Source organism: Leptodactylus fuscus, chromosome 3 (assembly GCF_031893055.1).
Source record: "Leptodactylus fuscus isolate aLepFus1 chromosome 3, aLepFus1.hap2, whole genome shotgun sequence".
In the NCBI taxonomy this organism is placed as follows: Eukaryota; Metazoa; Chordata; class Amphibia; order Anura; family Leptodactylidae; genus Leptodactylus; species Leptodactylus fuscus.
Window position 1 is genome coordinate 79,794,527 of NC_134267.1, and position 20,612 is coordinate 79,815,138.

The window sequence follows — 20,612 nt, forward strand, 5'->3', positions numbered from 1 at the left end:
AATATACATAATATACTGGACACTAGATGTGAAGCATGGTTTGATCAACCAAAGAGTCTAAATTTTAAGGAGAAGTTAGCATTTTGAGTATTCTAGATAGTTATGAAAAGTGATGGGTTTGTGACTTTATTTTTATTTTTTCAGAAAGGTAGAAAGTGTTTAATTGTATAGACAAGGTCTTTCTATTTGACCAATCATCATGTAAAGAATCTTGTTATGTTTTACCCTGCATAAAAGATGCAAACTGGCCAATAGGTGTTTGCTCATTGATCAGCTGACCAGCGGCGCTATTACACAGGGGTATTATCAGAAATGAGCAATCCTAGGAGCACCTTGAATATCAGACTGTAATAGGCCATTAAGTTCCCTCTGGTCCCTCTCTTATTCCACTAATATAGGTGGGTTTATAGCAGCCTATGGTCTGATAATATAGGAAATATTAAGCATGGGAAAGACGTCATCCATTATTGTCTTAATGCAAGCCCTGGATTAGAAAACCATGAATGTTTACTGAGACATTATCCAGTGGCGTAACTAGGAATGGCGGGGCCCTGTGGTGAAATTTTAACATGGCCCCCCCCTCTGACCGACACCGAAGACCTCAACCGACCCTCTTCTACGCATTCCTGCGCTCTCTATTACGCTCCATAGTGGCCCCTGCACACAGTATTATACCCCATAGTGGCCCCTGCACACAGTATTATACCCCATAGTGGACCCTGCACACAGTATTATGTCCCATAGTGGACCCTGCACACAGTATTATGTCCCTTAGTGGCCCCTGCACACAGAATTATGCCCCACTGTGGACACCCATAAACAATTATTATACTAAGGGGTCTTTCCAGACCTCAGAGTATAATAATCGGAGACCCAGGGGGAGAAAAGCATAAAAACACTCTGTTGCTCACCTATTTCCACGCTCCTACACTGTCGGCCTCCGCTGTAGTCCATCTTCAATGACGTCAGACGTCACATGACCCGGGACGCAGGCCGGGGTCATGAGACATCAGACGACTAGGCCTGAAGCCTGCCTGGATCGTGGAGAGGTAAGTAACAGTGTTTTTTTTTATAGTTCTTACCTCTCCTGGGTCTCCGATCATTATACTCGGGGGGTCTGAAAAGACCCCCCAAGTATAATGATAGTGTTTGTGGGGCCCGTGGTGTCACTTACCGATCTCGGCCTGCCAGGATCGGTAAGTAAATAGGGCCCGTTACCGGCTGGAGTAACTTCAGCTGGTAACGGCCTATTAAGAAAAAATAAAAAAACGCAGCGGTAGTGGCTGTCACTGGGCCCCTAATGTCCCGGGCCTTGTGGCAGCTGCCTCTGCTTGCAATGGCGGTAGTTACGACACTGACACTATCTGTAAACCTATGGGGAATTTGGATTTGGATACATGATAATATGTACATACATAGAATGAATAGACTGTCGACATAATGTATGTGCACATGATATTAGTAAATATATATATTTGCTATCTAAAATGTCAGTGTTACTTAATGTATAGAATAAATAAGGTGCTTTACAGGACACTTTATATCGCACAGCTGCAGAAGAGTCACAGCTGAACTGCTAGTTCTTTTCCATGACAAATAAGTATTAAGCAGTCATACTAAACCCTCATTAAACCTCTGACATCACCCTTAGGGCAACAGAACACAGAGCAGCAATAGCTGAATAGCATATGAAAATTATAGTTTTATTGTCTGTACAAGTGAAGTCTCAACTCTTACTCTCATTTCAGTCAGCTCGGCCATAAAGAGGGTATTCTTTCATGGTACAAAAAAGCACAGTACACCATTGTAATGTATGAAACAGTCAGTGTTTATGTATTCCATAGCCTGGTGCACAATAGTACTAACAGTCAAATGGCCCAGAAGATCCCATTTTAGCAGCTGTGAAGAAAGAAAGTAAGTCATAAATAGCAGAAAAAATATAACAAATGGGTGTACAGTTTCGGAAGCACAGAGAGAACATTCCTATCTGCTCACTTATTCCATTTTATTCTAGTTTAGCAAACAGGATTCATATGTAGGAACCATGTATTTTATATTGATGAAAGCATCTTCTCCTCCGTGACGCTCAAAGGCTTCTAGCGTTTCTTGAATCAAGTCTCCAATGTTTTCACGTTTTTGCTGGCTGTAGTCGATGCCATCTCCAGAGTTCACTGCATGAAGAAGAGATCACTGTTAGTTCACAGTCTTGTTTATTTCACTTGTGTATTTCACTTTCTATATTTGTCAAGTTGTCTAGCCATAAGCGCTGAAATCATTATCCCATAGTATAGTCTGTACAGCTGGTTCTAGTAAAGCTCAAGAAGATTGATGCCTTTATATATAGACACCGCTAAGACTATGTAGTAGAGATATTTTCTTAAGGCTGAGGCACCACGTTGTGGAAACAGCTTTTTTTTATTGCAGATTTTGCTGTGGTTTTTCAGCCCTTTTGAGTACTTATACATATCCCTTCTGCTCAATCCACTACAGACTTTGGTTCGAAAACCTGAAACAAAAAAAGCTGCGTTTCCACAAAGTAGGGCCCCAGCCTCAAAGTGTTTCTGCTACAAAGCAGGATAGCAGTGTTATAAATTGCAATTGTAAATGCCACATGACAGCTAAAGACCTGGCACAGATCATAGTGGCATCATAATTCATGTTCTTCAAGATATGGCTCTCACGACTTTTATAACCAAAATTGACATTGCGTGATTCCATTAATTAAAGTAGCAAGTGAAGACCAAGAATCGGAATCTGTGATTTAGGTCTGGAAAATTAACCCCCACTAACTAACAACTAGTTCTATGAATTTTCAAGTAACCTTCCCAAGTACCAGTTATGGTCTGTGCTTTTTACGGGTCCCTATTAGAACCACTTCAAATAATATTGCTACTCAATTACCATTATAATGATAATCTTTCCATTTGGCCATACCATCTTTAAGGTAGAAATCTGCAGGTTCTTTGGGGACATTCAGATTTCCTTCTCTTCCTCTGCAAACCCATTAGTGAATGGCAGAATCCAGTAGCTGGAGGAGCAACTTCAAGCTCTTGGGCTCCAGAGTATAATTTATAACATACCCCCAAACTATTATATCTCATAACTTATAGTAATGGTGTTACATGGGTCCCTTTAGGCTTCAGTGTCTACATGCAACTGAAACCCCTAAAAGCTTTCATTTTGCCTGAAGTATAAAGGAGGGGAACCCAAAAATTCTTGCAGTTCTACCTCTTGTTAAAAGAACAGTCCCATAACTACAGGTGGCAATTTCAATAGCAATGTAATATTAGAGTATTATTGTAAGAAAGGTGAAGGTTTACTTTTTAGTTATATTTAGAATATGCACAACATATAGAATTACATACAACTAGATAACCACAGTCAATCCTTCCTCAAAAAAGCGATTCCTTACAAATGCTGTCATCTCCATGCTCCTAGATACTATTAAAGTCATATATAACATTTGTTAAAAGAATTCATTTTTGTTCATTGAACAACTTAACGGGTATTAGAAGGTCTTCCATAAATCTGAGTTATGTGGGGAATTTATAGACTTAATACAATGGCCATTTCTATTCTGTTTAATATACTTCACATTGTTGAACAAAAATCTGCAAGGGGAATAGAAGACAAAAATTAAAGAATAAAAACTTTGAGTGTAAACTATTGATTTACTAGAACAAGTGACTCTTGTCAGTTCAGTCTACAGAACCAAAGTCTGCATAATTTACAAGAACTATTCATTATTTAAAGTGCTTTTGTAAAGTTTTTCAAAGTGACCTACTGCTAAAAGGGCAACCAAGGGATCAATACTAATCATATAGAGAAAACAACTCATGAGCTATGAAGCATATTCTTCTTTAATTTGCCTTTACAGAGCTTCAAGAAGGATGAAACCCTTTTATTTATTGTGTCATTTAGATCCCCACAGATCACGCTCATGATTACCCACTTGTCATTTACATCAGTGACAAGAAATTATTATGCATTGCATGTATATCACAGCACTGACTGCATATAGCACATGTTTCTGGAGATCCTACTCTACACATTGCTACTTGGGACCTAACGACTCCTTAGGTAAAAAACTCATTAAGGATCTTATCTGCTTATTTACTACAAAGATTTTCTATATATAAATATTATATTTTTATAATAGCAAGTATAATTTTTTTTTTTTCTTTGGACCACATTTTTCTTTTCGGTAGTAGTAGTGATCATGTGATATGGATGTTAATTTTGTTCTAAAAGAACCCATCATGACTAAAGCAAGGCGCCTGAAAGACTTTGATGGGGTTACAGTCACTCTACAGCAGTGGCATCACCTTCATGTATCCTTTAACTCTTGAGAGAGCATCAGCTCCCCTACAGATGGGGTTCTCCTTTGCTTTGACTGCACGCCGTGAAAGCCACGATACTATGCTGAGGAATTTCTATGACCTAGGACCTTTCTGTGAAACCCTAGCGATTCCCCACTCAGAGCTGACCTACTGGAAGTTGGGCTCCCTACCTCCTCAACTGTGGCATGTGCGGAAGTCAAAATGTCGCCAGGTGCAGACTACACAAAGGCCTCAAGTGTCTGCTCTTTTCTTTCCCTGAACTTATGATGGCGATACCCTAAATTCTGTACTTTGCTCTGTTTGTAATATTTGCAGGTCCCAATGTTTCTAAGTTGCTTTAGCTAAATACAGTGTTGTGTAGGTTGGGATACCTCCCACCCTGCTTTTTTTTTAAACTCTCCCCCTAGTTACCTGTAATAGGCGCTGATTGCGTTCCTGACTATTGCTCCAGTCTTCATAGAGACCGAGCGCCCAAACTGTAACCCAAAACCCATTAATTTATTGCAAAGTGCCAATAATACAAAATATGGAGCTTTAAATAATATGAACAACTCTGTACTGAAAAGGTAGAAGATTGCATTTGGTACTTTTGAAAAATTAATGTTCATTATTTACATCATGCAGGATTTGTTTTAGTGACCATGCAATGTTATTGCAGCCTATACTAATATCACGTCTGCTATAAAAAAAAGATACTATGTCATATATACAGTGAACAGTTCTCAGTCAAATCTGCTCCACAGTGACCCACACACAGTCCAATCTGCTCCACGGTGGCCTCCACGCAATCCAATCTGATCCACTGTGGCCCCCACACAGTCCGATATACACAACAGTGGCCTGCACACAGTACAATATACTCCACAGTGCCCCCCCCCCCCATATAATATGCTCCTGTACGCAATATAAGCTCCTGATGCGATGGTGATCACACTCCTGCCCTTCTATGTTCCTTAAACCCTACAATTCTCCCTGGCTATTGGTGGTATTTTCTGCATTGGGCACGCTACACCAAATTTTCTGGAATGCCCTCTGATACTGGATAGTACACTGGCATCCAGTCATGCACTCCGCTCCGAATTAGGCCCAATGAATGTCGTCAGGGCGAATCGTCCTGAAGAATGAGCATTTCGCATCTTTCGGAAAAAACACCTGACCAGATTCCATTTATTTCAGGCTTTTCAAAGGATTTGGACCCTGTAGGATACCTACTGCATACTGCAAAGTTTCTGCCGACTTCACCCTAGCCCCTACCGCCCCTTTTTTTTCCACTATTTGTTATCCCTTAGTCTATTGTTTTTGTTTTCAGGTTTTTTTTCTTTTTTTTATCTGCCTTTTTGCTGTTTAAACTTTTATAATACTGAATAGTTATTGTATATGTATGTATTTTACTAAATGAAGGCGTTAATAAAAAATACATCACACCACACATGACAATACAAACACTACACATGATACATACATGTCAAACAGATACATCTCAATAGTCCAATCCTATGACTGCACTGCAAACAAGTCATAAAATGCCTTAATTTTATAATAAAACATATTTCGCCACCAGACGGGATGGAATGTCATATGGAGCTGTCTAGATGTGCATACAGAATTACAATAGAAACAAGGTTTAGAGGTGTCAGAGGCACATGGTCACATGGATATCTGAGGGATTTACAGAGTTTGGGACACATATCAGTGTAGGCAATAGATGTTTGTGAATATTTGTCATCTTGTCTCCAGCCATTAGCAAGTTGAGAGCTAATGGTACCCCGATTTGGCAAAAAAATTTAGTAAATATGTGCCCATCTGTATATTTGTAAATTCTAAGGGAAACCCAAGAAAGCAACTAATATATAAAATCGTGACACCTATGCGACAAGACAGCAGTACTAACCATATACACTGACTTCATATGTGTAGGCTTATGAAACCATGTACCTTTATAGTATGGCTATATAACTTCCTATAATCTATGTGTACAGTGCAGTGTATACATTAAATATATCTTCTTTTTTGGCAATAAACAAGTACCTTTGAACAGTGAGGCAGCAGCAATGACATGCAATAAGCCGCTACTCTATTTGTCACAGCTAGTAGCCTTTATTTTTAGTCCTAGCAGTTAGCTTAATCATGGGTATGTTCAATCCCACACGGCCGCTTGGCCAAATCTCTCCACTGCCAATGCCGGTTCTTATTCCCCTATAATTCCTTATAATCACATTGCTGAGATTTCTTAACAAAGTAGGTTGCATAGCAGCTTTTGTTATAACAAGTTAACACTTCACAATGGCAGAATAATTCTCCAGTAGCAGACACGAATAAAAAGGTTTCCATTGTGAAATGAGTAATATCAGCACTTTCCATATGAAGGACATCACTCTAAAATATACATTCAACTTTATTATCAAGTCATTAAAATACTACACACATAATATGTATTACAGATTATCCATAACATTAAAAACACTGAAGGTAAGGCAGCAACCAAACAGTTCATAAAGGTGATGTCTAGAAAGGAACGGGCAAGGGTAAGGATTGAACTGACTTTAACAAGGCCCAAATTGTGAAGGGTAAACAACTAGGTCCAAAATGTAAAGCAGTGTGGGTTTTTCTCAGTATGCCATTACAGTACCTGCCAATGGTGGAGTAGGGAGGTGAAGGTTAAAGGAATTAAATGAACCCCTAAACTAAACCTCCTAACTACTAATTTACTTCAATTACTAAAAAATCTATAATTACCCATATCCCTGGAGCGGTCATGTGACTGCTCCAGGGACACTTTCTGATAATCCGGGTGACGTTCCATTTCACTACTTCTGAAACGGAACATCACCATTACTCTTCCCCATGTCATATCCCCATCAATACTTACCAAGCCTTCCTGTGTCCGGGGCGGCTCCTCCACTCTTCCTGTCTTCTAGTAGTGGGTGGAATAGCTTAGCTAGGGAGACGGGGGGGGGGGGGGAATGGGAGTGGCTAGTAATGGGCAGGATTGCTAGGCTAACGAGAGACAGGGAAGGGTGGGAGAGGCTATTAATGGGCAGGATCGCTAGGTGAATGAGACAGGGAGGGGGATTATAGGAGTGAGAGAGTGGGGGGGGATTGAGTGAGAGGGAACTAGTGCAGCAGCTACACAGGAAGCTACACAGCAGAAAGCCAATACCAAGTAAATAAAGGCAGAAAATACCAACAGCAACCAGACACACCCAGAAATCACTCCAAACACTGCTAAAGGTATATGGGTGTACTTATTAACCCTTTACTACACACCTTTAGAAAAAAAAAAATACTAATTCTGCCCAGAAAACCCCTTTAACCTATTTGGTTTCATCCCACAGAAAAGCTACTTTAGCAAAAACTGCAGAAAACATTAATACAAAAATAAATCAAAGCGAAGAATGCACACAGCTTTCTGTGTATGGAAGTGCGGACTAGCCAGAGTGCCCATGCTGATTTTGTTACACCAATGAAAGCACCTAAAATAGACATGTGAGCATCCAAAATCCTTAGTACAATGGAGCATTGGTAGCAACATTGTGCCATTTATAACATGTTTTTACAAAACAATTTTGTCTATTAATATGTTACTTTATACGCCAGTATATGATGTCATACTATACATACTATGTGTCAGGGCAGATTACTGGTGTGGCCTAGCAGGCTATATGTATCCTATATGAGATCTGAGGCTGTTTCCATTACTTCTTTGTAGCCATTTCCTGATCTTAGTGGCATGTGCATATATATATATTTACAGCATATTCAATAGTCAGAAAACAGAGATTAGTGTATATTATTAATGTATAAAAAAGCAGTCCACAGACTATTACGGAAGTATTAGGATTACTAGGATGGAGGAGGAAGAGTAGGTATAGCAGCCAAAATGGGAGAAAATAATGCACATTGTATGTTGTTACTTGGTATTCTAATAATTTCTGTCTTCACGTTGTATTATGCATTATCCATCTACAATGCGTATGAAGAAAGAATAGTCCTCTTTATGGTGTCATTGCTCCTGCACAAAGCCATGGATGATGATAAAATGCAATTGTCTGATGAGAATGAGTATGGCCCTGCGGTTTGCATTCATTGCTGGATAACATACTGGAGTGTCTCTTCTGAACTGTAGTGGGGGTGTAGATTATGTCCTGCAGGCTTACACCATAGCATGTCCTACTATTGTCAGCTTCATAAATCATAACTAAATATTTGTAAATCCTTTACTATGTTTGCCAGATAACGTGAATAACCTAGACAATGAAAGGTACATTCTATACAGAAGCAATTCAGTAGGGCTGTTATTAGTAATTCTCATGTGACTCTATGAAACACCTATTCACTAGAAATCCTCCTTTTCTCTGCCTTCAAGTATAAAATGATCTCTCAGATGTGATTTGACTAAAATGGTCAGATTCGCACCAAAGTCACCTGCCAAGTACAATAACTGCTTATTCCCTCTCTCTACTGAAATTAGCAAATATTCCAGCTCAAAGTGAGATAATTGGGGGCGAATTCAGGGAAAGAGCACAATGACTGTCTCTACAAGGAAGATGAATCACATTGATTTGTTCAGAACACCTAATGTTAAGTATGCAGTCATCATCTGTGCTTTGAAGCAAATTGATACTGATACATAAGGTTTTCCTGAGACATCCCTCGAGCCGTAACTTTATATCAGTACTACATGCGGAGATGGGGTTCTCAAATGCAAAAAAACTGCGTTCTGTGCCATACAAACATTGATCGTGGATGTAAATGCTTCCAGTGGAGTCTGATTGTAACCATATCAATTAATGAAAAGGAAATTGTGAATGTGTTCATTTTGAAGGAGACATAGGAAAGCCGAGCAGATATCAAGTGGCTGTCAGTATGTCTCTGGCAGGGCTTTATTCCATGAGCTGTATGTTCGGTTACATTCCTTACTGAATAATGTTTGATTACATTCCAGAGAGAGAAAGGTTTCTATGCAATGCCCAGATCCAGATATGCTTTATAGTATACCTGCCCTCTGAATGTGGTTACATTACTTATCCAGAAATAATGAGCTGCTTTCAATTCTGAACTCCTTTAATAGCAGAAAAGCAGCAAAAGATATTTCTATTGTAACAAGACATATTCTTTCTTGTACGACATGAAACACTTACATTGGGATCTTTACTATCAAGGTGCACTTGTTGCCTCCTGGATCCGAAGCAGCCATATGTGATGTGAACCAATACTTGTTATAATAAAGTGTAAGAATTCATTACACAAGAAATTATTAAGCCCTGGGCCTAGTCCAATTGTGCAACCACCATAAGTACTACAAGGTAAATAATAAGGCCATGATGGTTCTGACTCAGACAAGTGTGCCAGTGATTTCAATTGGGAGATGGATACCTTGTATATGTGTTTAATATTTTTTTAGGGGTTTCATTCCCTACATAATATACATCTTCTCAATATATAAATTCCTGATCTGAGACTCAGGGTACTTCTACGAATGGACGTGCGGTTTCTTATTTAAAGATACATGTCCATACAGCAAGCCTCTAAGCACTATTTTTTTCTATAGAGATATACATAGCAATGATGGGGATCAAAGCAATGAAAAATAAACCTAATCAAATACCTTCTCTCCACTACTCAAGCTGCTTCCTCTGCAAAAGAATAGAATCCAATTTACACACAGCATCAACAGATGTTTTTATTATGTAGAGATTACATGATGATTTTAATTATCTAGTGACTCATGATACATTACCAATATGAAATGATGAAAAAAGAATGTAAAATCTCCACATTCAGAGGCGACACCAATGCTTAGATTGTTTTCTTGATGATACAAGTGAATATACTGCCAGGCCAAAGAAATCTCATTTGCACAGGACCTGTCCAGTCAAAAACAGAGATATAGGAAGCTGAATGTCCTATGGCATCTTGACACTTGAGAGAGGCTGTTAAATTGCACCGGTCACATGAGGCAGTTTTTTTCCCTTCTTTTCTAAGGCAAATACAACCAATGTTATGTGTATGAGACCCCCGAGTATAATAGGTAGAGACCTAAGGAATCTGTAAAAAAAAAAATAAAATAATAATCATCTCTTCTCACCTCATCTCTTGGGCTTTCTCATAGTGTCTAGTGGTGCTCTCCTAGTGATGCCCGGAGCTCTTCTGTGATGTGATGGACCCAGGGTGACTATTAAGGCCTGTGATTGGGCCATCAGTGGTCACATAGGCCAATACTAATAATAGTTACCTCTTCAGACCCCAGAGTATAATAAGTGGAAGCCCAGAGGAGGTGTGAAAAGTAGAAAAAACACCCATACTCACTTTCTCTCACCTCTTTGGGGCCTTCTCAGGGTCACCATTGAGACCTGTGATTGGGACTCAGCAGTGACTTGGTCACACCAAATGTCATGATTTCTAAGTGATTAAACAGCCAGTATCAGAGTACTGTCACCCCAGCCATTGAAACAAGATGGCACACACATGGGTTATCCGGACTACGATTTGGTGTCCAAATAGGCTAATTGTGAGAGGACATAATTTGTTTTGTGGAGGACGCAAGATGAAACCTCTGCCCTGGGTGAAAGAAAGCTTAGATACACCTCTGTAGTATCTCTGCACAAATACACACAAGGGGAATGGAAAATCCAGGCAGCCCATGTTCTCCACATGGCCTACCGTATGGTATGTATGTCCTTATTCCTGTTATTAAATTACATGAATATAATAATATTTTCAAGTACATTATTGCAGGGTTAAGATAGCAAAGCATAGTGCTATTCTGGTTGCCTAGCCAGAGAATTAGATCTATCTCTACAAACCACAGATTCCGGCTTAAGACCCTATGACAAGAGCTGAAGAGGAGAATGCAATGCATGAGTATGTTCTATAATTTCTTCTACACCTGCTATTTTTGAATGTGAAGCTCAAAGAACTTAATCGGGAAGCAAGCACAGTTTACAGAGAAACCAATAGGCTGAGCCATCTGTGCATATAGAGCACATGCTGCCCATGGACTTCATTGGGGTCTATAGAGGAGGGACATATACACTGTGTTCGATATACAAATTCCTTAAATGTAGACACATGGAAAGCAAACCCTACAAATGTGATTGCTGAGATTTGCTCTCAGGGACTGAAATATTATCTGGGATCAATGTTTGAATTGTATGGGTATGGTTATGGAAGGTGGATGGGGGCTCCGCAGTGGAATCAATTCTCCACCTTTGCCATGGGCACATAGCGAGGCATCTAATGCCTGCATGACCATACTTGATACTAAATGTTTGTATACACTTGAATCAATAATAATTTGTCTAAGTGATCTAAGTTATCACCTGAGAAATGACTGGTTTAAAGGGTTTACCAAGTTCTTTTTTTATAGATGACCTACCCTCAAGACCTAGCCTCCAGTTTTTGGTACCCCCACTGATCAGCCGTTTGAAGGCACCGTGGTTCTTGTAAGAGTGCCATAACACTTGCCTTCACTGTTTACACTGCACGCTATCTGTTTTATACCGGCCATGCAATGTAATTATAGTTATAGTTAAAACTGTAATGACATTGCACAGTCACTATGAAACAATCGGTGTGCAATGTAAACATGAAAGGGGTCATGGCGCTTGAAACAGCTGATCAGCAGGGATCCCTGACCCACAATCCTAATTTATCCTGAGGACAAGTTATCAATAAAACTGAATGGGAAATTACCTCTAAGCTTTTGTTATTTATAGAGACATTGCAGAGGCAATACACTGTGAAGTTCCTGGTTACCACACATAAAATTGTAGGATGTATTCAAGTGGAAATTTAAGCTGCTTAGGAAAGTGTCTTTATTGTATGAGGAGCTCAAGACAAAAACAGGCACATAAAAGTCTATAATTCTCATTTAACTACTGTCAAAGTCACATTTCCTGTAGTCAGTACATCAATATAGAAGCACAACATAAATAAACATATAGAAGCTGGTTAGAAACTACTGTGTCATGTCCCTATAAACTACTACAAGACACAATGCTATTTGCAGAAACACTTCTGAAAGCCCTGTCAGATGTCACCGTGACGGTGGAACACATGGACAAGTTTTACGAATGATGCAAGTCAAGTACAAATACACTTGTGATTTGCTTCTGAAACAAATACATTGAAATCAAGCCAGTATGACAGCTGTTATCACTATTTTCTATTCCCTGGAAATACTAGCCTGGATCAAACAGAATCCTTGCCTACTTCACATTTTTTTTATTGAAGTCCTAATATGAAAACAAAGGCATTGTGTGTGTGTGTTTTCCCTGACAAATAACAGCAGATGATATACTAAATCATTGTAAAAGGGATTGATATTTTTATCTGAGTTGCTGAGCAGTTTTATTGCTGTAATAATAAGGTAAAACTTTCAGAATTGCTTGTGTAGCTAAGAAGGATCAATAATGAAACAAAGTGGGGCTGAATAATGTTACACGCACAAACCCTGCTGGCTCTGCTACAAATAATGCGAGCTGTATGTCTGTGCATTCAGATACGTACTGGAGTGAGTCCACAATAAAACATGTACATAGCCTGAGTGCTGAGAGTAAACCGGTATCTGACATCACACCAGTAATAGAATAGATAGCTATCCATCTCTAGTGAAGCCCATACAAGTAATGGTATAAAAAGGTTCATATAGGGATAAATACAACCACCTGGATGTCAGAAGATCTCACAAAGTGAATACAATCACCATAAAAGAATTGGTGCCGGCCTGATAAATCTTTCTGGCGTGGTTCCTCTATTCCCAGTCCCTTTGTCATTTCTGCAAACTATTCAGACTACCCTATGCATACTTTGTGAACACTAACTCCTGCTCTCAGCTAGGTAATCCAAGAACTTTGGAAGTAGGGAAATGTCTCATACCACCAGAGCACACTATGTGCAGCGCAGTCTTAAAATCTGATAGCAATGTGTTCGGTACTGTCACTTCAGCACTGTATGGCAGAATATGGAACAGTTATTTAGCTGTAATCGAGCAGCTTAGGTTATGTTTATGGAAAAATAAAGGTTTTGCATAAACAATGTTCATTTCATCCGGGGCCAATAGTTTAATAGTCACGTAACTGTCTAGGTCAACATTACAAAAGGTGTGAAAAGGTGTGAAAGTAGAAAGCAAAAAAATCATCTTTACATGTAAATTTATGTACTCCTTAATGGGAGCTGCTTGCCAGACCTAAAAAACAATCTACGCATAAACTGATTTATTTCCATGTATAATAAAACTACACAATTATGCTTGCCAGAAAAATCACAAAAGCTTAGTAAGCAGCAAAAGTATAACTGTATAAAAAGTCATTAATCACTAAACCGGAGGCTTGGAACAGCATTAAGGAATGAAAGACTTTTACATGGCTTCATAGTCTAACTGGGGTTTTCAGCTCATTTTCATTTACTTTTCTACTTTAGTAAATTATTACAACTGACAAAAATACACATTATATCTGTTATCTTCTATAGTATAATAACCTACTGTATGGAAAGGTGTATAACAAAGCATGGAGACAGATAGGAATGAATGACAATGGCAGTGGTATTGAGTGTCACAGAAAGTATTTTATATCCCTGCCATACATTACTGCTTAGATATATATATATATATATATATATATATATATATATATATATATATACAGTCCTATGAAAAAGTTTGGGCACCCCTATTAATCTTAATCATTTTTAGTTCTAAATATTTTGGTGTTTGCAACAGCCATTTCAGTTTGATATACCTAATAACTGATGGACACAGTAATATTTCAGGATTGGAATGAGGTTTATTGTACTAACAGAAAATGTGCAATATGCATTAAACCAAAATTTCACCAGTGCAAAAGTATGGGCACCTCAACAGAAAAGTGACATTAATATTTAGTAGATCCTCCTTTTGCAAAGATAACAGCCTCTAGTCGCTTCCTGTAGCTTTTAATCAGTTCCTGGATCCTGGATGAAGGGATTTTGGACCATTCCTCTTTACAAAACAATTCAAGTTCAGTTAAGTTAGATGGTCGCCGAGCATGGACAGCCCGCTTCAAATCATCCCACAGATGTTCAATGATATTCAGGTCTGGGGACTGGGATGGCCATTCCAGAACATTGTACTTGTTCCTCTGCATGAATGCCTGAGGATTTGGAGCGGTGTTTTGGATCATTGTCTTGCTGAAATATCCATCCCCGGCGTAACTTCAACTTCCTCACTGATTCTTAAACATTATTCTCAAGAATCTGCTGATACTGAGTGGAATCCATGCGGCCCTCAACTTTAACAAGATTCCCGGTGCCGGCATTGGCCACACAGCCCCAAAGCATGATGGAACCTCCACCAAATTTTACAGTGGGTAGCAAGTGTTTTTCTTGGAATGCTGTTTTTTTTTGGACGCCATGCATAACGCCTTTTTGTATGACCAAACAACTCAATCTTTGTTTCAACAGTCCACAGGCTTGTCCAAATGTGCTTTTACATACCTAAGGGGGCTCTGTTTGTGGCGTGGTTGCAGAAACGGCTTCTTTCTCATCACTCTCTGATACAGCTTCTCCTTGTGCAAAGTGTGCTGTATTGTTGACCGATGCACAGTGACACCATCTGCAGCAAGATGATGCTGCAGCTCTTTGGAGGTGGTCTGTGGATTGTCCTTGACTGTTCTCACTATTCTTCTTCTCTGCCTTTCTGATATTTTTCTTGGCCTGCCACTTCTGGGCTTAACAAGAACTGTCCCTGTGGTCTTCCATTTCCTTACTGTGTTCCTCATAGTTGAAACTGACAGGTTAAATCTCTGAGACAACTTTTTGTATTCTGCCCATGAACAACTATGTTGAACAATCTTTGTTTTCAGATCATTTGAGAGCGGGCTGCCCATGCTCGGTGACCATCAAACTTAACTGAACTTGAATTGTTTTGTAAAGAGGAATGGTCCAAAATACCTTCATCCAGGATCCAGGAACTGATTAAAAGCTACAGGAAGCGACTAGAGGCTGTTATCTCTGCAAAAGGAGGATCCACTAAATATTAATGTCACTTTTCTGTTGAGGTGCCCATACTTTTGCACCGGTCAAATTTTGGTTTAATGCATATTGCACATTTTCTGTTAGTACAATAAACCTCATTTCAATCCTGAAATATTACTGTGTCCATCAGTTATTAGATATATCAAACTGAAATGGCTGTTGCAAACACCAAAATATTTAGAACTAAAAATGATTAAGATTAATAGGGGTGCCCAAACTTTTTCATAGGACTGTATATATATATATATACACACACACACACACACACACACACACACACACACACACACGCTCACACACACCTTTCTCTTTCTAATCAACAAATGGAGTTTATTTCACAAGATAAACTGATTTCACACGGCACATGTTATACTTCACATGTATGTTGCTTTAGTGCTAATATGAGGACACTGCCTGTTTCCAACCAGAAGATATTGTATACTAAAAAAAAATTAAAAAGAGAAAAAAATAAAGCAACTGCAAAACATTGCAATCAATACATGTATGGAAACTGATGTTATTGTGAGCTGTGCAAAATGACAAACTAGAACATATGACAAACCTTTCTGCTATGTATGTATTTACTGTCTTGTCATTTGTTGCCATTTTCTCAGGGGTGAACCTGCCCCTTTCGCCGAGGCGAACGACAGAAAGCCCCCCCCCCCGGATGAGGGGGCGGAGCGGAGGAGGCGTGGCAGAGCCCTGGCATAGCGCCGCCTGAAGCGGTCACTTCAGGTCGCCTCATTGGAGTTGCGGCGCTGCATTTTCCGATTTGGGTGGAACTTGCTAATTTGATACAATTGCTACTTTGTGTATGTTTATATAGCTGCAGCGCTGCACCTCTCATGAGGTGACCTGAAGCGACTGCTTCAGGCGGCACTATGCTGGGGCTCCGGGGGGGGGGGGCGGCATTTTTGCTGTCCTAAGCCAGTCCAGGACAAGCTGTCTTGGACTGGCTTAGCGTCACCGTCACTGAGCGGTGGATTGGGGAGGCCCTGTGGACGGAGCGCTGCTCCAGTGGCCGCCCCTTACCCTTAGCGGAGAGCAGGTCCTCTACCTGCCTGCTCTCTGACTGCTAACGCCGCCCACTCTGCCCCCTCTGCTCTGATCCACCCCCTCCGCTTGTCTCTGCCCCCTCCGCTCGGCTCCGCCCCTCCTCCGGGGGTGGGGGGGGGGCGGCTTTCTGATGTCTGCCTCAGGCGGCACAAAGACTAGGTTCACCCCTGTATAGCTGGGATACATCCCTGAATGTTTATGTCCATGGCAATGTATGTTTGTACAGAAAAACCTATTTAGAACAGATGCGCAGTAAGCATAATATATGGAACTGAAAATATGCCAAAGGCAATCTAATGTAGAAACATGGTTGGTGTAGTTTGTATGTTCTAATACTTCTAGGGTTCCCTGCCAGTCTCTATTTCCTGCTTTCTCCTGACTTAAAATGCTCATTCTACCACCATGGCTGCCTGTGACTGGGGCAGAAAGTAAAGACTGACAGTGGACCCCACAAATGTAATGGGGATGGTAAGAAATCAGTGAAGTTGATATGTCTTATCATTTCATACCATCCTCAAACTTTTTCTTTCGATTATATACCAGCTGGACAATTGTTAGATGAATGACTAAAAAAACATGAGGTTATAAATTCGACATCAGAGACTATATTTCCAGTGCTCTGTGACATGGTAATCCACCGAGTATCCATACCGACAGTTATAGTTAAATGATATATTACCTAAGTTTTTATATTTTGAGAAAGGATCTGCGGTAGCGTTGTGCGCTTCACATTCTATGAGCTTCCCGTTTTATAATTCCTGGGTGTTATGCTAGTCTCAAATAGCAACTCACTAAACATACTTGTAAAACGTCCAATATTTGTTCTGTCTTTTTTCCCGTTAGTACCTTTTGTTAGCTGAAAGAGAAGGGTCACTTCTCCAATCAGAATATTTAATAGGAACATGAAGTTGCATGCGGTAGGAATGCTTTCGAAACCACAGATGAAAGAACAGAAATGGCTGATGGATTGTGTAAGTCTCTAGAGACAGGCTTTGTGAATGCAGAGACCCTAGACTGAACACTTGTGCTCATGAAGGTTAAAGTACTGGCAGCACTGGAAACATAAGTCCTCTATTTATCTAAGAGCCAGGTATAGTGCAGACAGCTGCAATCTGAGCCTTGCTTCAAAGAAGATATCTCTGTAACCTTAGTGCTGACCTCTGGTTCTCACAGATCCACACTCAGTATATATCTCAATAAAAGAATATATACTGTATATATATATTGTATATATAGGCACAGAGTCTATTATACACAACTATGTACCTTGTTTATCTATAGCGATTGAAATAGTGCTATTAGCTTAAAACTGCTATTCGCAAAGTATTGGAAGGTAACAATGCATCCTTTAATAAACTTGAGAAGTCTCAATTTTCCTATAATAGTTAAAGGCATTTGACATAGTGGACATTAAAATAAACATGCTATTACACTAATAAGGGAATTGCCAGGGCTTTGTATATGCATTTGGGATCACAACTGGCTCACTGATAGGAAACAGAGGGTACGTGTTAATGGTATATATCCAAATTGAGTCAGTCAGCAGTGGGCTGCCATAGAGGTCAGTATTAGGTCCTCTATTGTTTAATATCTTTATTAATGACCTGGTAGGGGGTTTACAAAATAGGGTTTCTACATGTGCAAGGATACCAAACTCTGTAAAGTAATAAAAAAGAGGAAGCTAGTAGAATACTACAGGGTGAACTAGGGAAGCTGCACATTGGGATTTTGGTGGACAGTAAGCTAACCATTTAGTGACCATTGACTATGGCCAGGCAGCTGCTACCAAGGCAAATAGAATTATGGGATGCATCAAAAGAAACAGAGATGCTCATGACAAGAATATAGGCTATACAAATCAATGGTATGGACACAGATAGGGCTAGTTCACACGGGGGCAAGGAGGTGGATTTTGACAGCGGATTTCGCCTCCATACAATGCTGGTCTATGGAGACCACTAGCATTTTTTTTTCACTAGCGGCATGCTGCCAACTCCGGAGGGGGAAGCAAGGTCCCACTTTCCATCTATACGACTGTTCATTGCAAACTTACCAAGGACATAGAAATAAAATATAATAAAGGTTATTGAATCAAGTTTAAATGTGACTCATTAGCTTGAAAAACCAGTCATGTCTTCAGCATATCAAGAGGTGAAGGATAATTCAGGTATCGTAATCACAACTGAAATACCAAACTTTTTTCCCCCCCAGAAAAGTGATACTTAGAAATCATTAAAGATAGTTATGGAATGTTATCATATCGGCCATGGTTGTGTAACAGCACTTTTGAGACTTGGCACACAGTTAGCTCCTATCTTTCCTACTTTTGAGTGCCTTACATTTCTGTCTTTGGAATTTCATACTCAAATATGGTTACATTATATGAAAAATCATGAAAAAGCATCATTAATGTCGATTATTTTTCTTGCCATTTTTTTTTTTTACATTTTAAACTTTTTTGGTGCTATTTTTTTTATTTTTCATATTATTTTCTGAAGCCTTAGATAGAAATGTATGAGTAATGTGCAGATGTGTGATGCCCATGAAAATGTTGGGGAGAGGGGGGGCACACGGTGGCTCAGTGGTTAGCACTGCAGCCTTGCAGCACTGGGTCCTGGTGTTCAAATCCCACCAAGGGCAAAAAAACATCTGCAGGGAGCTTGTATGCTCTCCCAGTGTTTGCATACTGATAGGGGAAAAAAAATGTACATTGTGATCTCTATGTGGGGCTCACAATCTACAAAAAACTCCTTCACATCCTTCCTTTCACATCCTTGAAAAACAGTTCAACTTTTATTCAAAAGTATTTCAACGTTGTCAATGTCTTTGGGTCTGTGGAAAATAGATAACATCCAAGTGTTTCATGGACACATAGACTTGAAATAGTTGTGAAATAGTCGTGAAATACATCTAAGCTCATCCGCTAATCTGCACAGACGTTTGGATCTCTTCAGATGAAAAAAAGTTTTCAGGGATAGACATTCACTGTAAACCAACAATTCCAACATTGCCCTTATAATACATCTAGACTTGTATGAAGTGACGAGACATAAGACATAATCCAAAAAAACACAGTCTTTATGGTTTGACAGGCAGTTTCTTACTTTATTGCACACTGCTATGAGGTGAGTGGGAGAATTGGCAAGTGGATATAGTAAAAATCCAAGAAAAGGGATTCATTTCATAGAAAATAATTCAGCACAAGCTGTGTAAACTCTGCTTAGTTTAACAAATACGCCGAGAGATGAACACTTGCCTTTTTCTGTTTAAAGACGTAAAGTTATAATTATTTGTTCTTCAACTTCTGGGAGATTAAACAAACAGTTTCTGGAACTCCGCATACAACATTACATAGAAACAGACTATAAGTATAAAATAGCTTAGCATGTCCCGCTAACATGTAGGATATGGACAATGTAACAAAACACAATGTATGTATACAAGGGCCAAACCAATTGTTCACATGGGGATTTTTGGTCAGGATTTTGAGGCCGTATCTGCCTCGAAATCCTGAACAAAAAGATGGCTCCCATTGAAATCAATGGGAGCCGTTCAGGAGATATTTCCAGGAGCCTTTTCTTCTGGTTCCCGGAAACAAGAAGCGAGATGCTCATTCTTGAGGCCGAATCGCGAGGCAACCCATTCATTGAGCCTAATCCGGAGTGGAGTGTGCGGCTGGACACCGATACAGTGCACCGGCTTTCAGTCACGGCTACCCGGCTTTTGGTCCAGAACCTCAGGCAGCCTCCGCCTCAGGTTCTGGACCAAAAATCTCTGCGTGCACTTACCCTTAAAAGAATTAACACAAGATGATGTATTACTAAAGGTGCACCAGACAAATCATTTGTTTCCCCACCATACATGTAGGTGCCATTGTGGATTTCACACCATCTTAATCTGTCTATAATCCATTGGGATGAGTCATAATATCCCTGCATCCCTTTACCTTGGATTATGTTGTTATAAATGTCACATGATGATAGAAATGTCACACAATGTCACACGCTGGTCTAAACACATGAAAAAAATAGTCTTTTTTCAGTTTTTGTAGCATTTGTTCTACTTAGCAAAGTAATACATTTGCATTATTATGGTTTAATATGCAATTTAGCAGCTATAATGTGACATTTTGATTCTTCTGTGTGAATTGAAATAATAATAATAATTGAATAAATTACATCACAGTTACAAATCAGGTCT

At 39.5% G+C, this 20,612-nt stretch overlaps 1 protein-coding gene across 1 annotated transcript in view; it reads right to left on the bottom strand.

Moving 5' to 3' along the window:
• Positions 1 to 1,827: 1,827 nt before the first annotated feature.
• The window catches only part of PACRG (parkin coregulated), a 469,474-nt gene continuing 450,689 nt past the window's right edge, over positions 1,828 to 20,612 (bottom strand). The window contains exon 5 of the mRNA XM_075267841.1: positions 1,828 to 2,171. Coding sequence (XP_075123942.1) covers positions 2,011 to 2,171 — 161 coding nt within the window. The 3' untranslated portion in view covers positions 1,828 to 2,010. The remainder of the gene's footprint in view (positions 2,172 to 20,612) is intronic.